The sequence below is a fragment of the Fonsecaea monophora genome (assembly GCF_001642475.1).
Source record: "Fonsecaea monophora strain CBS 269.37 chromosome Unknown Scaff2, whole genome shotgun sequence".
Classification (NCBI taxonomy): domain Eukaryota; kingdom Fungi; phylum Ascomycota; class Eurotiomycetes; order Chaetothyriales; family Herpotrichiellaceae; genus Fonsecaea; species Fonsecaea monophora.
Window position 1 is genome coordinate 841,368 of NW_019173933.1, and position 20,159 is coordinate 861,526.

Here is a 20,159-nt window from a genome sequence, read left to right on the forward strand (position 1 = left end):
TATGTCCCAAGCACTCCCTTCCGCTCCCCTCATGGGGCATTTTCATTGGTATTTCCATGTCTTTGGTACGTATCGTGTTATGGGTCGTGGCATGCCGTGACATGTCATGCATGGCGCAGCGTAGGACACAAACTTAAAGCGGAGATAGATGTATACAGACAAAGACACAGATAGATGGATAGGTGGATATATGGATATACTTGTATTTATATGGGGTGAGAGTACAGAGACGGACAAGACTCAAGACTGTAAAGGCGGTATATAACAGGCACGATCCTCAGCCTCAGTCTCAGCCTCGGGCGATCTCCACGCTGCACGGACGACACACCAGGCTCTTCAAAATTCCCCTCGCTCTCTTTTTGTTCGGCTCAGATCCTTCCATTTCTTTCCTATACCTGCCTTCCCCTGCCTCCTCCTGGACACCCACCCGCTCCGTGTCCGTCCGGGGCAGACACCTCGGGGTGAATTACAACTTGGAGGCCGTCCAGACAGGCTTCCTCTTCTCACGGAACGCGGCCAACCCCTCTTTGGAGTTGGGACTCTCGTGCAGACCTCTCTTGAGTCGTTCGTCGACGAGCTGGAACCCGCGCTCGACGGAGCCGGTCTCCCAGGTCTCGCGGAGCGCGGCGCGGGTGACGATGATGGCGTCGGGCGAGATGTCTGCGATCTTCTGGGCGAGCTCGATGGCCTCGGGCACGCACGACTCGTGCGTCGCCGACACGCGGTTGACGACGTTGTACTGCACCGCTTCGGTGGCCGAGAGGACACGGCCGGTCATCGACACCTCAGACGCGATGGGGAGACCCGCGTTGCGCACCAGCCGGGGGAGGCCGCCTGCGCCGGCGTAGATGCCGCGCAGCGTCTCAGGGAGACCGAAGGTGGCTTTGGGGGAAGCGACGATCAGGTCGCTTGGTAGTGGGTTAGTGTGTGTTTCTGTGGTATGTTTGGGGGACAGAAGGGTTTTGGAGGGTGATGACTGTGGTAACGAAAGGGATGGGGTGGGGTGGGATGGCAGACGATAGATCATGCGTCTGTCCCCCTGTCTCCATGTTCCTTGGGTCCCTCGATCTTGAATCTTCAAGATATACGTGACAGAGGACCAAGAGGTTGGAAGTGGAACAGCACAGAAAACTCCGAGTGAGGATACTCGACAGGTGTAGCACCACCCAAAACAATCCAAACCATCCACCCATCCATGCAACCCAATCTCCGAACCACCACAAAAAGCCAGAAACAGAACCCTCATTGACATCGGAAAAGAAAAGAAAATAGAAAGCATAACTCACCAATTGAGAACAATCTCAAACCCTCCACCCAAAGCATACCCATTAACCGCCGCGACAATGGGCTTCTTGCCCGTCCGACGACTGATGCCCGCAAACCCCGACGGCGGGTGCATAGCCAGGTACGGCTTCTCCTCGAGTTCCTTGGGATCGCGCTTCCCAAGCTCGATCAGGTCCTGACCAGCGCAGAAGGCCTTGGGCCCGGCACCCGTGATGATGGCCACGCGCAGGGTCGGCTCGCGGTCGAACCAGTCAAAGACGCGGTGCATGTGCCAGTGCACGGGAAAGGGGATCGAGTTCATCTGCCGCACGCGGTTGATGGTCACGAGGAGGATGTTGGGCTTCGGGAACGAGAGGAGGACCGACTCGTTGGGCGGGGGAGGGGGAATCTCGGTTTTGGCCGTGGTGGGATACATTTTTCCTCAAAGTCGCTTTTGCTTTTGGATGTTGAGTCCTTGGATAGAGAAAGAGTTGGGTTCGGGGGTCTCTTTGGACTTTCTTTGCTATGCGGGAGAGCTGGTAGGAGTATGAGCGTGAGATGATCCCGGATGGGTTCCTGGTAGTGATGATCTCGAGGGGAAAAGAAGAATCTGAGCTGGAAGCTTGCTGTACTTACTCGGTTGGTTTTACACTGACTCCCAAAAGAAAGAGAGGTTGTTTTTCTCTTTGAATCCAAGAAAAATTAATGGTCATCACAAGGAGAGACTTCAACTCATCAGTCCCGTCGGCTCAGGTCCAGACTAAGATAACTCGGCGAGTGGATAAATTAGGCAGGAACCTCGGTTTCCCCCACACCCAACACACGCAACCAAGGCCACCAGAGGCTTTTTGCCAACCCAGCCTTTCCGAGGCATTCTTCATCCGAACTTCCCTCGCTATCGGGCTTGACCAATCACAATCACGGATAGCAATCTCCATCTTGGGGTACGGGGAGGGTCTTGCGAAACTATCTCAGGTACTCGTACAGAATGCTTTAGAATGCCGTTTTGGGTAGTGCATCAAGTGTCTGGCTATAGAGTCATGACTCCGCCGGGTTCCTCCCTCAGACTCAGGAATCTCGAGTCCCCCAGGGGATTGTCCATGAGATATGTAGATGCTGTAGCTCGCAACTATTCGTATCCAAAGGGAATGCTGTCCATCGCGCCACTTCTCTGCACACACTTCGCCGCAGCCTCGTTCGCCCTTGTGACGGCCTCACGAACGTTGAGATCATCCAGTTGAATGGCTTGCGCGAGATGCCGCGCAACCGCCGTGGCAAAGTATCCCACAAACGTGTCGCCAGCTCCCGTCGTGTCGACGACTCGGTCGACTTTCAAGGCCGGTAGCAGATCTCGGTCAAGTAAGTCGGGCGCCTCGAATGAATAGTACACCCCCTGCGACCCGAGCGTTACCACCACGATGGGTATTTTCGCCGTGCCGTGGAGGTAGCTCGTCAGTCGGTCGAGCTCCCCCTCGGTCATGAGCTCGTCCGGTCCGGAAACTCGAACGGTCTTCAGCTCCTCCACCGATGCAAAGAGCTGCCGGCACTCTGTCTCATTGACCACCAGCACAGCCAGGCCCTTGAGTGCATCCAGCGGGACTCCCTCCGGAAACATGGGCGCAGGGTTGAAAATGACACATGTCTTGCAATCTGTCGAGTTGAACCTCTCCAAGAGTCCCAGCACGGTTGAGCGAGGGATTTCACCCTGCATGACCACCACGTCCGGGTCGCCACCCTTTGTCGCCGTCTTGAAGACCTTATCCACGTCACGTACCTGCGCGTTAGCTCCCGGAACCACTAGGATCCTGTTTTCGCCGTTGGAGCCCTCGTCGACAATGATGGTCGCCGTCCCCGTCTGAACCCCTTCCATCTCCTCGACGCCAGCCGTGCTCACACCGCTCTTCTCCAACGTAGGTCTCAGGAGCGAGGCGTAGTAGGGATCATTAGCACCAACTGCGCCAATCATTTCGACCACGACATCTTGCGAGGACGGCGAAATGAATGCTGCTTTCCCACATGCAACCGCTTGATTTGACCCTTTGCCGCCCGGGTGGACTGTCATGGACGTCGCAGTCAGTGTTTCCCCAGGTCCTGGAACACGTGGAGTGCGTGTGACGAAGTCGATGTTCAAAGAGCCGATGACTCGTATCACCGGTCGCCGTGACATGTTGGTGCTCCTCTGAGTGTCGCAGTGTCACGGGCTCCGAATGATGGCAAGCAATCAAAGACGCTCGCTCGGGTTTTGGATCTCAGCGTCAGGCTGCAGGAGAATTATTTGCTCGACGGAACGAAGTGCAACGGTGTGAGTATCAAAGAAGCCAAAACCCTTCTGCGAACGCGGCTTGTGACCTGATTCCTTTTGCCCATGAGAAGGTTGAGATAAACTATAGCTAAGGGGAAAGGAAGGACAGCCAACTAGGTGATTTTCCTGTCCTTTTTCAACTCTGGACACTTGGCTTTTCTCGTGTCACCAACGGTCTTGGGACCGGCCGGTGCAGTGTCTCAAAGGAGTGAATATCCAAGGAGGTGAGTTCAGGTTTTTGGCTTGCAAAGCTTTTGAACGAGGATCTGCTGTGGGTAAAGGAAAAAGGAGAAACAAGTTGGCACGATAGCATCTGCAGTGCTTCAGTACGTAGGTACGTACCAATTCGTGCAAGTAACGGGGAAACCAGGCAGTCTCAGTCTGACAGCCTGACCAGGCCATCTTTCTCTCCTCTTCTACGGTAAAGACAAAATATCAACTCTGTCAGACGAGATTCTTTTTCCTTGTTTCCGTGTCTCAACTTGAGCCAATCGGCATGACGTGGAACATTCGCTCCTGATTGGCGGAAGCACGGCTGAAGATCGGTGTGTGTAAGTCACTCACTCGCAAAGTAAACTTGACCCTGTTGTCGGTTCGTGTCTGGTCTTTTCTTCTTTTATAATTTGTTTCCAAGCCGAAAAGACAGCGCCATTATGGATACCTGTACGAAACGACCTTGGAGAGCAAGATCGAGAGCCTTGAGCACACATTTAAATGTCCCCCAGCTGCTTGGACCGCCACACACAGAGTCATGATGTCAACACTTTGGTCCAATGGCTTTATGATATCCCGCATGTCGAATGACACGTCGCATCTTCCCTGACCTGATCCCTCTGAGGAGTTTGTCTAACAGTCTAGGTGGTCTTGTTCTCTAGCAAATAATGTCTCCATACATCGAGTCTCCTACGACAACCATGCATCGAATTTCCATCCCAGAGGCTCCGATCACAGAAAATTACAAGGCGCATGCACCACCGGTCGGGTGTCAGCTGGAGAACTCTGGCGTGGTTCGGGTCACGTACGCTCCCACATCTGACGCACCACAGGGTACGGTAAAGGATGGTTGGGCAGAGAAACACCAACATCAGACCGTAAGTCGTCTCCGTTCGCCCACCTCGAGAAGACTTTGCTGAATGTCGGCTCAAACAGGTGCTGGAGCAACATTGTTCCTTCTTCGATCCTGATGGCGACGGAATCATTTGGCCCAGCGACACCTTCCGCACTTGTCGCTCGTTTGAATGGTCCATCCTCACCTCTCTGTTCTTCACCGGCTTCCTCCATTCTGTGCAATCGTATAACACAGTTCCTGGTTGGCTTCCTGATCCTTTTTGCAGACTATGGGTGAAAAATGCATACATGAACAAGCACGGCAGTGGGACAGGAACGTTTGATTCGGAGGGCCGCTATAGACCACAGCCATTGGAAGATTTCTTCTCAAAATTTGACCGAGATGGGAAGGGTGGTTTGACCAAGTGGGAGTTGTGGCACGGATTGAGGAGATCCAGGATGGCATTTGACTTCTTTGGCCAAGTTTCTGCCATGTTCGAATGGGGATTTGCCTGGGTCTTGATCTGGCCCGAAGACGGCGTCATGAGAAAGGAAGATGTAAGGAGACTGTTGGATGGAAGTCTGTATCATGAAAAGGTCATGGCATCGAAGACTTGTCTCAAATCACCGTCAGCTGGACCTGTGCAGAACGTGTCGTTAAAGATACAGTGATGTTGTCTGTAGGCAAGCAGAACCCCCATAGAATTCTGATCCGTCTTCAAATGTCAACTTCATGTCTCAACAGTGACATATCACGATGACAAGACATAGCATTGGCCCAGTTTTGGTCCAAAGCGATTGGTAGAAGACCCACGGATCGCAGTTGTCCGGCCCTTCCGAGCGATAGTTGAACCCTTTACCTGAAATTGACTCGGACATGTTGAGCAGAAAACTGCTGACATGCAAGAGATCGAAATCGGAGAATCAAAACACATATCTCACCGGGCTCGTTGCACATGCACTTCCTTGCGTTTTACGTGCGTGTGTACATGCAGGAATTGTATCATATTGAGTCCACGTGGTCAGTATCAAAACCGGGCTCTCGCTGACACCCCTTCGTGGACACATGAACTTACCGACCTTGGGGTTCGGAAACCCCTCCATCAGGACATTGCCACGGTAGCTGATGACATATTCGAAGTAGTTGGTAGAGATCCCCGATGCCGCCGATGCAAGGGGAAATGACAGCCCAGTTCATCGTGGCTGGCGGCTGACATCCGGCTGTACGCTCAACTTCGTCTGTGGATTGTTTCGAGTTGCAAGTGCATCTGTACATCTGCAAGACGCGTACAGAGAGGAGGAGTAGATGAGTCAGGAGTTGAAAGCTGGCCATGTATCTATGCAGTGTCACTATTAGTGTATGCTGTGGTCAGAGCCTGCATCCTTCCTTCCACAAACACTTTGGCCGGGGATATTTCTGCTGAACAGATTTCGACAGCTTGGGTCTTTCTGGGAAATCCCTTTGCCCTGGCTCTTCATCTGAAGAGCAATGTAGAAGACGACCACATGTTTAGCAGCCCATCTTAACCCATGTGCTCGGGCGATTGATAATTTACGTTCTCACTTTCAAATGAGTACATGGCTTCTGTTGATTCGGGCTTCAAGATCGGTAACTGGCGTAATGCTGCGAAAGAATTGGGCCAAGTAAGATTAAGATGGCCTGAACAGTTGGCTGCTGATATCCGAGCGTACCACATCGACTTCTATATTCGACCACCCACAGCGCAAACTCTGTCTCGTAGGGGAGTTGGAGGGCAAGCTGATACTAGGGAAGGGATTCAGGGGGAAAATCGAGACCAGTCTATTGGCGATGCAAGCGTGGTGCAGGGGAGAGGTAGGACAGCATATAATTGTCGGCATCGGAAGCCCAAGTTGTCGTTTCCAGCCTTCGCGGTGGTGCATGGTTGCACAATTCTGGCGCGCAAGCAATATTTTTCAAGCGGATATATTTGCGCCGACACTCTGATGTTGAGAGAGCAAGAGAACTCAGGTTGGCGCTAGGTCACTGGGACAAAAGACTAGGGTCTCCCGGGAGCAAAAGAACAGGAATGAATATGGGGGCTGGAATTTCCAACACAGCGATCCTAAAGTGTGATTTCCTATCTCTTCAGGTATGCGCCAGTTTGCGGTCGAAAACCGTGTAAGACTTGTCCAAGGGGCGAAATGGTGGCGTACTGTTGGGGTATCGAAATGGTGGAGGATAAGATGAACAGGACCGGTGTTAGCAATGGACTCTAGACGGGACACGTCAGCTCCATTCCTTCCTCGGTGCGATCGGCACTCGTGGGTGCGCAAGGATGGTCGCGATCACGACGAGGCTGAAGCGAGTGGAATGACACTCAAGCGTCCAGCTTGGATAGGAAGAGCGACCAAGTGAGGGAAGCTGGCCTCGTGGATGTCAATTCGCAGTTCCCCAATCAAAACAGATGGCGGGACAGTTCGAACATGCCCGTATCGTGACCGAGCTCCACCCTGCATGCCAGTGCGTTATCCATTTCCTTGTTGCAAGGAGATGAAACAAACCAGAGAGCCGCAAAGGAAATGTGCGCACGAGGAGTTCTCTGTAGCGAGGTCGGTGGGCAGCCCTGTCAGTTTAGGATGTAAATTTTGGCAGCCTCAGCCAATCGTTGATGGCCCAGATGCCCGATCTCCGGGGCGCAATTTGATAAGCGGCTACGCTCCACCAGCCCACCGTGAGCCCCCTTTGGTGCCCGGCACCCCAATGGTGCTAGGGGCATCACCACTAGAAGCTGCAAGCGACTTTATTCTCCGACCGAACCCTGTCCACATGTCATTAAATCTTACCGAGGGGGATTTGTTTCAATCTGCCCATTCCAATTCGGCGAGTAACCGATATATTCGTATCTCAATTGCAGGCCCGTTGTGGCAGGGATGGCGAATAGACGTGCTCTACATACTCGCAGTCACAGATGGGAGCACGAGAGACGCCGTCAAGAGGTGCCCGGCTGAAATTCCAACTCGCCGCGTCTTGGTCGACCAGGACTCGGTAGTCGACATGTAAACCCTCCACCCCCATCCAGTCGTCGAGCAACCTCATTCCCTGCTCAGCAAGACGAGGGGGGAGGGACGAGGCCTAGATGAAATTCCAAACAGGGACTCAGTTTGTAACCGTCCTCTTCTGTGTCTTCCCGTTCCTTCAAAAACCCACTCTCTTTCTTTCCTTGCCGCTGATCTTCTCTCTTGTCCTTTCCCTCTCGCAGAACCGTGCTCGTCCTCATCTTTTTCGCACCACTCTCTTCCTCTCATTCTCTGTTGCTCTTTGTGACTCTCGAGGCCAAGCCAATTTCGTGAGCCTCGGCGCTGGTACAGTGGTCGAGGATTGGAATATCGTTGTCTGTCACCCTGGTTGATTTGGGCGTTTCAGTCCAGATTGCCCGCCAGATCATCGCTGCGACAAATCTCCCACCCAACCTCCAAGGCTCTGTAGCTCCCCGCACTCGCCTGAACCCCAACCCGTATCGGGAATAGCCTAACTGTGGTTAGGCCATACTTGGTTAAGCTCCGGGTACCGACTGTGCAGCCAGCGTTACTTGCATCGGAGGCTCACGAGGCTAAGGTTATCCTTGTCCACGAGGTCCCTGTCGCCGGCAAGCTTGCAATTGGAGCAGGACCATCGTGGAGTCACTTTTCTTTGTGCTCTTCTTTCTCCGACTGGCCACAAGTCACAACAGAGGGACTAGCCTATTCCCAGCACGGAATCCAGACAAAACCCGCTTTGATCAAGGCCTTCACTAAATATACTCCCCTTGCGCTGTCGCCTTTATACCACTCCTTTCACCTCGATAACCTCGACGACTTTCACTTCTCGAATTCTGTCCTTCTTTCACCTCACCCCTCAGTCCTTCATTAGGCCATCTGCCACCTTCCCTTCGTTATCCGTCCCTTTGTGCCCTCTTCACTCACTCGAGGCGCATTCAGTCGGACAGTCGCTCTTTTTCGACCACATTCAGCCACATCCCCCAATTGCCGCTCAAGCAGCGCAAACAGAAGCACCGTCAGTGACCGTGCCGGTTGGACTAGATCGTCCGTGCCCCTGTCAATTCAGCTCTTTGACCAGAGTCAACCATAAACAATACTACCTCACCTGGTGTGAAGAACTTGCATCAACAGAAGCACCTTGCTCACGCAACCAACGGCAGAATCTCACTGCATATCACTCTGCGCCCCGCCAGTACGACACTTTGTGCGTTTGAGATCTGTTGTTTCGTCCCAATCGAGACACATCCGAGTCCAACTGTCCTTCAGGTTACCAACGATCAATCAACCGTTATTCGTCCATCGCTCAACATGAAGACCGTTGCACCTTTTGCCATTGCTGCCTTGTGCGCTGGTATGGCCGTTGCCTCTCCTCTCGACAAGCGCGACTATGTGACCGAGATCGATTTGTACACGGTGACCGTCACAGTCACTGGATACCCACCCACTGATACCCCTGCTGTCTCCTCGGGTAGCAGCTGGGGCAGCTGGGGCGCATGGCATGGCGGGAGCAGCGAGGACTGGAGTAGCGAGTCGCCTGCTCCTACCTCTGCGGCTCCTGCTGATACACCAGCCCCTTCTCCACCTCCATCTGAAGCTCCGGCTACAACATCCGATTCTTGGGCAGCCCCAGAAGCCTCATCGACTCCTACTCAAGCAGCGCCCTCGCCCGTCTCGACCGCGGTGTCTTCCGACTATCAGCAAGGAATTCTCGATTCGCACAACATGCATCGGGACAACGCATCTGTACCACATCTGAGCTGGAGTGATGAGATGGCTTCTATCGCTGCTCAAATCGCCGCCAGCTGTGTGTATGCTCATGACACTTCTACTGGTGGCGGTGGGTATGGCCAGAACATTGGTGCTGGTGCTCCTCCATCCGACATCCCCGCCATGATCACCAATGAGATGTATAATGGAGAGATCAACTTCTACCCATCATACGGCGGGGAGCCGGATATGAGCAACTTCGAAAAATGGGGCCATTACTCACAGATCGTGTGGAAATCAACCACCTCTGTTGGCTGCGCAACTCAATATTGCCCCAATGGCCTGGCCAACACCGGTGGCAATGTTAGCCCTTATTTCACCGTCTGCAATTACAGCCCACCAGGTATGTACCCTTTTGCCAGTTTTTTGTCCCTAGGATATTGCGCTAACACATTCTGAACAGGGAATTTCGGTGGCGAGTATGGTGCGAACGTCTTGCAACCCGGCGGCCTGCCAACCGTCACCTTATAAGTGGCGAGTCGTGTCTGCATGATCTGACGATTCATTGGATGATCTTCAAGCCCCAGGGACAAACCAATGACAATGATATTTTGTGCTCGGGTTCGGGAGAAATACATGTGCAGGAAGCATGAAGCGGGGTTTGCAAGCAGTGTGGGATTGTTTTCTTTTCTACGAGTCTGTTGCTTCACCATCTGAATGTTCCCATTTCGGAGTTTCATCGGATGAGCTGAACATCATGGCTGTTTCTTATCTTGATTCTTGACCACCAGGAGTGCGGCTTGAAGGACATTTTGAGGATGAGAGTAAACCCGTGAATTTGGTTCTGGAAAACGAGAAAGCTCGAGTCTGTAGGATAGAGGCCCGAGCTGAAAAGCGTGTATCAACAGCGTTGACCAAATCTTCAACGGAGTCTGCTACTCGTTCGTGACGCGCGTGGCGAAAGGCGACGGATTTGTCTCGGTTTTTATCCTCGCTTCGTCCTGGGACCGCCCACTAATTACTGCCGTTAGTATCGTCCCTTTCACCCATGCCACCATGACTGTATTTCCCCAGGTTTGGCTTGCGGAGAAACGGAAGTGCAGCTCACTCATTGTCGACACCGGAGGTCTACCCTTCGAGGGTGATTCTCATGACCCGGTTTTGTCGTTATCGATGCGCCTCCGATCATCCGTCAATTATTCCTTCAGCTGGCGAGAAGGGCGAAGGGTTGCAACATTGGGACGAAAACCACCGTTCTTCGTGCAAATGTTCTAGAAGCTCCGGGATTGCAAATCTTTTAAAGGGGATTCGAAGCCCAGATGACTGCGACTGGGGGGGTTGGCATGCTTCGAAATCCAAATACGTCACAAAAGTTTTCTGGTCAAGTGGTGCTGGTATCCTTCAACCACCACCGCAGCTTCAAAGCCGCAAGAGTTCTTCCATACGTTTTATTCAGCTTCGACAAGTGTCGCATACAGACATAAAGTTCTCAGGCCTGATCCAGGCGCTTCGACTCTTGCTTGTCTCATCGCCCACCTCGGTTGAGTCGAACTGTCACGGCGCAGCAGATTCCCAGACCCAGGAAGCTCGGGTTCTCAGACCACTCAGCGATCCCCGAAACCGCCCAAACCGCGGGTGGATTTTAGCCTCTCGACGAGTTAGACTGCGCTCTGCGATCTTCTACACCTCTGTACGTCCACGTCCTTTCCTTTCCTCCGAGCGCACCACTGCGAAAATACAGTGACTATTTTGCCCACACCTGTTCCCTGTCCACGCGCAGGCTGGCCCGCCTTGCGATACGTTCCGAATTGCGAATAAACCGTGGGCGCCATATCGTCATAAGACCACCATCCCTGCCGCACCCGTTTCACATGCACAGATCGGCTCTGTAAGAGGTTGTTTTGAGAGAGACTGCCCTCGGGCAAGGCTCAAAGGGCATGGAAAACCCCTCCTGACAGTCTTGCCCTGTGCCAGGTGACAACTTATGCTGTTCGCGCGGTCTCTTCCACATCGGAGTTCTTCTTCCTTTCTTTGTTCCTCTTTCCGAAGCTCCTCGTGCTCTTCGTCAGAATCCTGGACTTGCGTTCCTTTCTTCTATCGCGAAAATCACGTTCCTCATGCCCCCTTACTGTTTGCATGACTGCCACTACTTTTACCGCACCGCACTCCGTCTTCTGAGCATTGCCACTGTGCTGGCTGCGCTATACGCATGATTCAAGTATTGACCATGTCTTCCACAGGGACAAGAACGAGATACTTTGCCCGCCCTAAATCTCTTGACGAGACGTTGAGCAGTTCATCGCGTGAGAACGGCGAGCACGCCAATATGGCAGGCGATCAAGCGGAGCGGTCGCTCGAGGCGGCCAAGGAGACCACAGCCTCGTATACCAAGGTGGAGAAAGAGCCTATGTCTTCGAAACAGGAACCTGTTAAACCAGGAATCACCTTCGCGGCCCAGGACAAGCTACCGAAGCTGCCCATACCCGAATTGGATGCGACCATGAAGAAATACCTTGATGCATTGGCTCCGCTACAGTCCCCACAGGAGCACAACGATACAAAGGCTGCTGTTCGGGACTTTCTTGAGAACGACGGTAAGGATTTACAGGAACGATTAAAGAAATATGCCACGGGCCGAACCAGTTACATCGAGCAGTTCTGGTATGACTCGTACTTGAACTATGACAACCCCGTCGTGCTGAACCTCAACCCTTTCTTTCTACTGGAAGACGATCCGACCCCGGCGCGGAATAACCAAGTAACAAGGGCGGCATCTCTGGTGATCTCTGCTCTCTGCTTTGTCAGGGCTGTGCGAAAAGAAGAGCTGCCGCCCGACACGCTCAGAGGGACGCCCTTATGCATGTATCAGTACTCGCGACTCTTTGGGACTGCGCGAGTGCCTACAGAGAATGGTTGCATCATCGGCCAGGATTCCGACTCCAAACATGTCGTCGTCATGTGCCGCGGTCAGTTCTATTGGTTTGATGTTCTCGACGACAACAACGACCTGATCATGACTGAAAAGGATCTCGCCATTAATTTACAGGTTATTGTCGATGATGCCGAGCAGATCCCTATACAGGAGGCAGCTAAAGGCGCGATCGGCGTGCTCACCACCGAGAACCGAAAGACCTGGTCACACTTGCGCGATTTGTTGACGAGGGATGAAGGTTCCAACAATGCGGACTGCCTCAACATTGTTGACTCCGCCCTATTCATGATCTGCCTGGATTATACCGAACCCGCAAGTGTCTCTCAGCTCTGCGGCAACATGCTCTGCGGCACTAGTGAGGTCGAGCGTGGTGTCCAAGTTGGGACCTGCACCAATAGATGGTATGACAAGCTCCAAATCATCGTTTGCAAGAACGGCAGTGCTGGCATCAATTTCGAGCACACGGGTGTGGATGGCCATACGGTCCTCCGATTCGCCAGCGACGTCTACACAGACACGATTTTGAGATTTGCAAAGTCCATCAACGGCCAAGCGCCAACGCTGTGGACAAGCCAGAGCCCGGACCCGTCGAAGCGAGACCCCGATAGCTTTGGCGACGTGAGCACCACTCCTCACAAGCTCGAGTGGGACATGACCCCCGAACTGCAGATCGCCCTGCGGTTTGCAGAGACCCGGTTAGCAGACTTGATCAACCAAAATGAGTTTCAGACACTAGATTTCACTGGTTATGGCAAGAACTTCATCACCTCTATGGGCTTCTCGCCTGATGCATTTGTTCAAATGGCATTCCAAGCTGCATATTATGGTCTGTATGGCCGTGTTGAGAACACATACGAACCTGCCATGACCAAGACGTTCTTCCATGGTCGGACAGAAGCCATTCGATCAGTGACACCCGAGTGTGTCGATTTTGTCAAAACGTTTTGGGCGGATAATGCCGCTTCGAAGAAGGTCGATGCACTGCGAGTGGCGACACAGAAACACACCGCCATCACCAAGGATTCAAGTAAAGCACAAGGCCCAGACCGTCATCTATATGCTCTCTACTGTGTTTGGCAGCGCAAGGTGAACGACGAATCCGCCGAAATCGGCAGCACTACTGGATTCAGCTCAAACGGCTACTCTAGTCCCACTGATGTGAGCGATATGGGTAGTCCAAGGCGACTCGAGGAGCCTTCTTCGCCCATTGGCCGTTCTCGCACTGGGACCGAGTCCAGCCGCTCACCAGCCCCAGCTTTGCAGCAGATGCCAGCCCTATTTAGTGATGCTGGCTGGGACAAGATCAACAACACCATCATCAGTACCTCCAACTGTGGCAATCCGTCTTTACACCACTTTGGTTTCGGACCAACCTCCGGAGATGGTTTCGGTATCGGATACATCATCAAAGATGACTCCATCTCAGTCTGTGCCAGCAGCAAGCACCGGCAAACTCAACGCTTTGTAGACAGTTTAGAGTCATACTTGAACGAAATCCGCCGGCTTTTGAGAGCTACCAAGACGAAAGACGCTGCAGCATCTAAAATCACGCGGGCCCGAGAGGCAGAAGAAAAGGCGGGCAAGGACGGCCGCCTCAAGTCTCGGGGTCGGATCATCAAGACCGAAGCGTCAAAGGTTGATGGTTTCCAGACTCCTACAAGCTTAGACACAGCGGAGGTAGAGGATGATGGATTGGGTGGATGTAAGTTTCGCCTGACATTGTGGTCGTTTGCAGACTTGTCACTGACCTGCTTTCCTTCCCCTTCTTTTAGATGGTTTCTTCGACGCTGGCATGCTGTTGCAAGCCCTTAAAAAGGATCAACCCAAACCTGCGGAACAAATTGCGCAAAGAAGAAGGACCGTGGGCAAGAAGCTCGCTTTGAGCGAGTACTAACATGAGCCGAATCCCAAATCGGACGATGGTATTGTCCCTGGTTGGCTGATAATTTGGACAAATGGGAATGTGTGGCAGGGGAGCTGATTAACCAGGGAGAAGAGTGGCAGGACAGAAGTTTTTGTGCGCATTTGCGGGGGATGGTTTGCAGTCGCAGGTCCAGGCCGGTCCGGGGGTGTTGTGCCTGGATCGACCAAGCGAACCAATGAGTGGCGGGAGGCTCTAGAGGAGGCGCATGCGTGGTGCAGGATGATGACACTAGTCACAGCTGATGTTCGAGTAGTGACGATGCGTGTGGTGCAGAGGTTTTGATATAGCAGTAAGGAATATTTCGTATATGTAGTCAATAAGTCCAGCAACAATGGTTTGTTTTCAAGCACAATTGCTTGTATCCACCAGCGCAGTACTTGTACTGTTTCCTACGATGTAGTCTTCAGGCTGGGTATTTCAGTGGCCTGATAGCGCCGATGCACGACCGGCATTTAGCCCGCCAAGAAGATAGTTCCTTCATCACGCTAAACCATATTGGTCACCCTCCAGGACTGCTCGATTCAACGTCCCGACTCCCCCATCGCAGCCCAGTCCTGCGCCAGTGTAATCAAACATCGCATTCCTTTACGATAGACGTCGCCCTCTGTTCCGGTCCAAAGCTCGTGGTTAGAGTCCGCGACGGGCGTCGTTGCAACTCTCTTCATGTGCTTAGACACAACCTGACCCAACTACGTCCCCTCGCCACCTCCACTATACCCGACCCTCAGCCTTTCCCACCCTTCTTGTTCCGACCATGGCAGCAGTCACCATGCCCACGACCGCCACCCTCCCTGTCCCCGACGGGCTTGGTGCCTCTGCCTTGGACAACCAAGGGACCGTGTCCCAGTCTCTATCCCTACCTCCTCAAGTCCATACCCCTCCCACTACTGACGAGGGGAGTCATAAGGATGATGACGCCGCCTCGACTTCCTCGCTCTCCGAACTCGACGATGACATTGATGATGAGGAAAATAGGATGAGATTTGAGGAGGCTGCACGCGCTGGCGCAGAAGCCGAACAGTTTTCGGAGGTCAAACCCGACAGATATGAGAATGGAGTTCCGATCTTTACTCCGGTACGTGGCACACAACCGATAACCTGGCCCGATACAAGGAGGAAGCATAGAAAAGACAGGCTAACACATATGGACATCAGACAATGGCCCAGTTCAAGGACTTCCAAAGATATGTCAAGGGCGTGGACCCTTACGGCATGCAGTCGGGTATCGTCCTCATCGATCCTCCTGAAGAATGGTATGCCACTTCTCTTCCAAGACATGCTGCCGCCCGGCCGACATGACATTTGTTCTTCGAACACCAGGCTGATTACATATATAGGAAGCGCGCTCGGAAGGCTCTGGACGAAATGGTCAAGACCATCAGAATTAAAAATCCCATCACCCAGGAATTCCACGGTGCACAAGGGATCTACACCCAAAGAAATATGGAAAAGATGCGGTCTTATACCCTTCCACAATGGAAATCCCTCTGCGAGCAGACCGAAAACCAACCACCCGCCAAGCGTGGTGAGAAGCGCCTAAACGCTGACAAATTACTTGGACGAGGAACCGCTCGCAGCAGGAAAACCGAAGCATCAGCAACACCCGAGGCTTCCAGAAGAGCCTCGAGTCGCGCCAAATCCATTCCTATCAAAGAAGAACCCGCCGACCATGATTCTACCCTCCTTGCCCCGCCGACGCCCACCAGTCCCGAGGTGAAGCCAACGGGTCTGGAAAATGAGGAAGCAGATGATGAGGCGGCTTCCACAACTGCTGACCCAACTCCAACCAAGGCCAAGAGAGGGAGGGGCAGACCACCTGGCACTGGCAGACCAAGAGGACGGCCACCCAAAACCGCCAACAAGAAGGAAACTTCGAGTGTTGGCAAAGGGGCAGAGACCACTGTTGCCGCTCGCCGATTGCGGAACGCCCGGGAGGCCATGGATGAAATCGACGAGGAGGCTTTCCGGGATTTTGATTATAGGGTATACGACAACGACCAGTGGACGCCCGAGCGGTGCGACGAACTCGAAGAGAAATACTGGAAAAGTCTGAACTTCAGCAACCCCATGTATGCTGCTGACATGCCGGGCTCTTTGTTTGATGATGATACCAAGGAGTGGAATGTCGCAAAACTACCAAACTTGCTGGACCTTTTAGGACAACCTATCCCTGGTGTCAATACTGCCTACCTATACCTTGGGATGTGGCGAGCAACTTTTGCATGGCATTTGGAAGACGTGGATCTCTACAGTATCAACTACATCCATTTCGGTGCTCCAAAGCAATGGTACAGCATATCTCAAAAGGACGCCCCCAAATTCGAAGCGGCCATGAAGTCTATCTGGTCCTCAGATGCTAAGGACTGTGATCAGTTCTTGCGCCACAAGACTTACCTCGTCTCGCCTGCAATCCTGAAATCGAAGTTCGGGGTCAACGTCAATAAAGTTGTTCATCGCGAAGGCCAATTTGTCATCACCTTCCCCATTGGATATCACTCCGGCTACAATTTGGGTTACAACTGCGCAGAGTCTGTCAATTTCGCAATTGAAAACTGGTTGCAGTATGGTAAGACAGCGCGCAAGTGCCAATGCGAAGCCGACAGTGTCTTCATCGATGTGGACTGGTTTATTCGCCGGATGAACGGCGAGCCTACACCTGAGTTTGAAGAAGTTGAGGTTACCGACGACGAAGATGAGGACGAACCAACAGACCTTCCCACGCCTCCCAGTAGCGATAGAGGCAGGATCAAGATTCCACAGAAGAGAAAACGTGCTGTGAAGGAGCTCGCTCCCAACAAGAAGGCCAGGAAAATCATCAAGATCAGAAAAGTCAGCAAGAACCAGCCCTGCTGCCTGTGCCCGAACGACTTCTCCTGGGAGGAGCTTTTGCCGACGACACAAGGGCAGCGTGCACACAGAACTTGTGCTATGTACACGCCAGAAACTTACATTGCTAGCAATGACGGCAAAGAAATGGTCCATAATGTTGAGAACATCAGCAAAGATCGTCTGGAACTCAAATGCCACGAGTGCCGGCAGAAAAAAGGATCGTGCTTTCAATGCTCATCAGCAAAATGCACCAAATCGTTCCACGCGACCTGTGCAATGCAAGCTGGTGTTCAAGTCGACAAGGGTGAAATCGCTGTCTGGCACGAAGGGGTGGAGTATCGCGATATCGGCTTCGACTGGAGATGTCGTCTGCACCGTACGGTCAAACGCACGAGAATCACCAGTGAACTTTCGGCCTGCAATCACGCAAACAATTGCTGGCAGAATGCTGAGTTCCGACGGTTCCTTTTCGGCCTCAAGAAAGGGGAGCTCATTCAATTTCAGGCAACCAATTTCGACGATATTGAGGCTGGCCTGGTTATTGCTGGGTACGACGAAGGTCAAGACTCTGTTCTTGTCAAGGTTTTGCCAGATCTCAAACAGGTGAAAGAAGTAGATCCCACTTCGATCCTGTTCGTCGACTCCGCCACCTCGTATCTACAGAAGCCAAGTGCAAATGCGCTCGACTTGCCGGAAGAACTACAGGGCATGACTGCTTCACTACCCGAGTCAACCGAGAAGAAGCCAAGTCCAGGCGACCTATTCACCGAGGAGCCAAGAACCGAGTGGGCAGAATTTGTCTGTTCTCTACCTCCCGTGAACAAAGCACAGAAGCCCGTTGACCTGGCCAAGGAGAAACAACTGTGGTTGTACCTTGGAGAGATTTCGTCGGAAGGAAAGGCATTCTACACGGCCGATCCTGACAAACAGGTTCATGACCCTGCCGCAAACTTCCTCGACATGGTCATGCCTTCCAAAAAGGCAATGGCACCACCACCTCAACCCAAGCGGCAGGCGTTCTCGGCTTCCCATCCACTAGTTAATTTTGCCGCAAAGAATGCTGCAATGGCAAGCATTAGGCAGAATGTCGATAAACAGCATTTACAGAGTTCAGCCCTTCCAGGGACTTTCAGCGGAACGACACAAGATCTCACGATGGGAAGCAATCAAGCACGGCCCATCAAAGCCAGCCAGATCAAACCGTCGCAATACAAAGACATCATGACTGGCCAAGAAGCTCGCCTGAACGAGCAGGCGCGGATCTTCCAGCGACAACAAGCCAAGGTCCGCCAGCTTGACGCCGCAGAAGGCTCCAGTACCTCCATCCGTCATGGTGGCATTGGGATTGATCTCGAAGCTGTCCAGCGCCAGAGGCATTTCCAACAACAAGCATCTCAACATGCTAAGCATATGAAGGAGTGGTCAAATGATCCATCGCTGCCCCCGCTCAAACAATACGACCCCTTCCCGAGCTTCACTGCACTCGACAGCACTGGGCGTTACGGTCCTTCAATGATGAATTCAAACATCAGGTCACAACAGTACGAATACAGCAGCGACTGGATGAATCCTAGCGCCACAGAGCGGAGCCCCAGTTATGGACATGGTCCAAATTCAGGTCTCAACTCGATGCTTTCACCCCAATATGGCCAACCCCAATCCCCTGCCACTTCTTCCTTCCCTTCATATGTGCAACAATCCCACCTTCAATTTCCGTATCACAGCGATCCGAGTCACAGTCCCCCGGGAACTTCAACTCCAAGCACACCATATCAACAGCCCCGCATCGAAACCATCCGTGCAGCCGCAAGCCAACCACCTCTGCCTCCACCTTCTGCCGAAGTCGAGCGTCGACGCCGGATTTCCAACCCAGCTTACCCATTCAAAAGCCCCGATCAAATCAAGGCTCAAAAGGAGGCAGGAAAGCACTCTCCATCTGGCAGCAGGCCGAGCAGTTCGTACATGATGCCCAGTCCCAGCCTGCAGCAACATGACACCTCGCCTTCATTTATGCAGCATGCCAACTCATCCGCTACGAGCCCTTCGATGCAACCACTAGATCCGCAGAACCCACCTCAATTTATCAACCCAAATGCTACGCAGATCAGCCCACCAGGGTCCAGTGCAGGACATCGCTCTGCGAGAGGCAGTTTCTCTGGATTAGGTTTGTCATCAACCGTCTCCCTCCCTTTGAGTCACATGGGAATAAAAAGGAGCGCGTCGATGGACATGATGGATTTAGACATGATGCATGATATGGCGCCCTTCCCTGCTGCGAGTATTGGTCTACAAATCAGCAATTACATTCCCAAGCGCTCAATTTTCGATCCTCTCAACACGACTGTCCATGGTGGCATGATGCAGCCAAAGCCTCAAGTCCCACTTCCCAAGCCAATTCTGCCGCATTCTTCGACAATCCACTTCTCTCCTCCGCCTCCTATGGCCGATCCGTCACCCCTTCTTGTCCAGTCTCTGGAGAAACGTCCACTTGGACCGACTGGGTTACTGGTCAACGATCGCCCGATCCCGAAACAGCTAAGCGATTGGTCTGCAAAGGGTGGTTTCTGGGCGAGGGTTGCAGGCTACTATATTCAGAAACATAAGGGAATGGCTAGTGTTTATCGAAGCCCATTCATCGCAGTTAAGGACAAGGTTGGGCTGGATAGTTGGGAAGGCGGCCTGGCGGAACGTTACTACGACAGTCTAGAGCCTTCGGAGAGGGAAAGGATTGATGCTTTCAGGGACGGTAAAGCTCAATCATGAAGGGGGCCAATGCATCAAGGCTTTTCCTTAGCCAGCTCAGCGTTTGGTGAAAGACAGACACAGGGCTATGCCAGTGGCGCGGATTCCTGCCTTGTTTGCCACCAAATCAATTTCTGTCGAAATGACTTTTGATTGTTGATGCAGGAAAACCGTTGGATCGTTGAAGCCGAAGGGTGATTGACGGAACGAGAAGGGATCAAAGATGAGGATCGCGAACAAGCAGGATGGATATCATGTACAGGGAACCCAGGAGGGAAAGCGGTTCCCATCCATATGTTGATTTTGGGCTTTTATGAGAAGTCGAAAAGGCCTGTTCATTCATTTACTCAATCTGTGTGATCGGACAGCTCCGATCCAGCAACATCCTTGCAGCTTTGGTACTTGGTACAGCA

At 52.7% G+C, this 20,159-nt stretch overlaps 6 protein-coding genes across 6 annotated transcripts; 4 read left to right on the forward strand and 2 right to left on the reverse strand.

Moving 5' to 3' along the window:
• Positions 1-466: 466 nt before the first annotated feature.
• On the reverse strand, positions 467-1,699 carry AYO21_00705 (hypothetical protein; the record flags this gene model as incomplete). The annotated part of the gene is made up of 2 exons (XM_022650695.1): positions 467-908; positions 1,287-1,699. 2 exons carry the CDS (start codon positions 1,697-1,699, stop codon positions 467-469), a joined length of 855 nt encoding a protein of 284 aa, XP_022517309.1.
• A 693-nt stretch (positions 1,700-2,392) lies between these two features.
• AYO21_00706 (ribokinase) lies at positions 2,393-3,430 on the reverse strand (the record flags this gene model as incomplete). Its single annotated transcript, XM_022650696.1, has 1 exon — positions 2,393-3,430. One exon carries the CDS (start codon positions 3,428-3,430, stop codon positions 2,393-2,395), a length of 1,038 nt encoding a protein of 345 aa, XP_022517310.1.
• Positions 3,431-4,446: 1,016 nt separating this feature from the next.
• On the forward strand, positions 4,447-5,284 carry AYO21_00707 (hypothetical protein; the record flags this gene model as incomplete). The annotated part of the gene is made up of 2 exons (XM_022650697.1): positions 4,447-4,656; positions 4,715-5,284. The coding sequence occupies 2 exons, from the start codon at positions 4,447-4,449 to the stop codon at positions 5,282-5,284; spliced, it is 780 nt and encodes a 259-aa protein (XP_022517311.1).
• Positions 5,285-8,920: 3,636 nt separating this feature from the next.
• Positions 8,921-9,850, forward strand: AYO21_00708 (hypothetical protein; the record flags this gene model as incomplete). The annotated part of the gene is made up of 2 exons (XM_022650698.1): positions 8,921-9,722; positions 9,783-9,850. The coding sequence occupies 2 exons, from the start codon at positions 8,921-8,923 to the stop codon at positions 9,848-9,850; spliced, it is 870 nt and encodes a 289-aa protein (XP_022517312.1).
• Positions 9,851-11,546: 1,696 nt separating this feature from the next.
• On the forward strand, positions 11,547-14,145 carry AYO21_00709 (hypothetical protein; the record flags this gene model as incomplete). Its single annotated transcript, XM_022650699.1, has 2 exons — positions 11,547-13,953; positions 14,024-14,145. The coding sequence occupies 2 exons, from the start codon at positions 11,547-11,549 to the stop codon at positions 14,143-14,145; spliced, it is 2,529 nt and encodes an 842-aa protein (XP_022517313.1).
• A 784-nt stretch (positions 14,146-14,929) lies between these two features.
• On the forward strand, positions 14,930-19,767 carry AYO21_00710 (hypothetical protein; the record flags this gene model as incomplete). The annotated part of the gene is made up of 3 exons (XM_022650700.1): positions 14,930-15,250; positions 15,331-15,428; positions 15,513-19,767. The coding sequence occupies 3 exons, from the start codon at positions 14,930-14,932 to the stop codon at positions 19,765-19,767; spliced, it is 4,674 nt and encodes a 1,557-aa protein (XP_022517314.1).
• Positions 19,768-20,159: the final 392 nt, after the last annotated feature.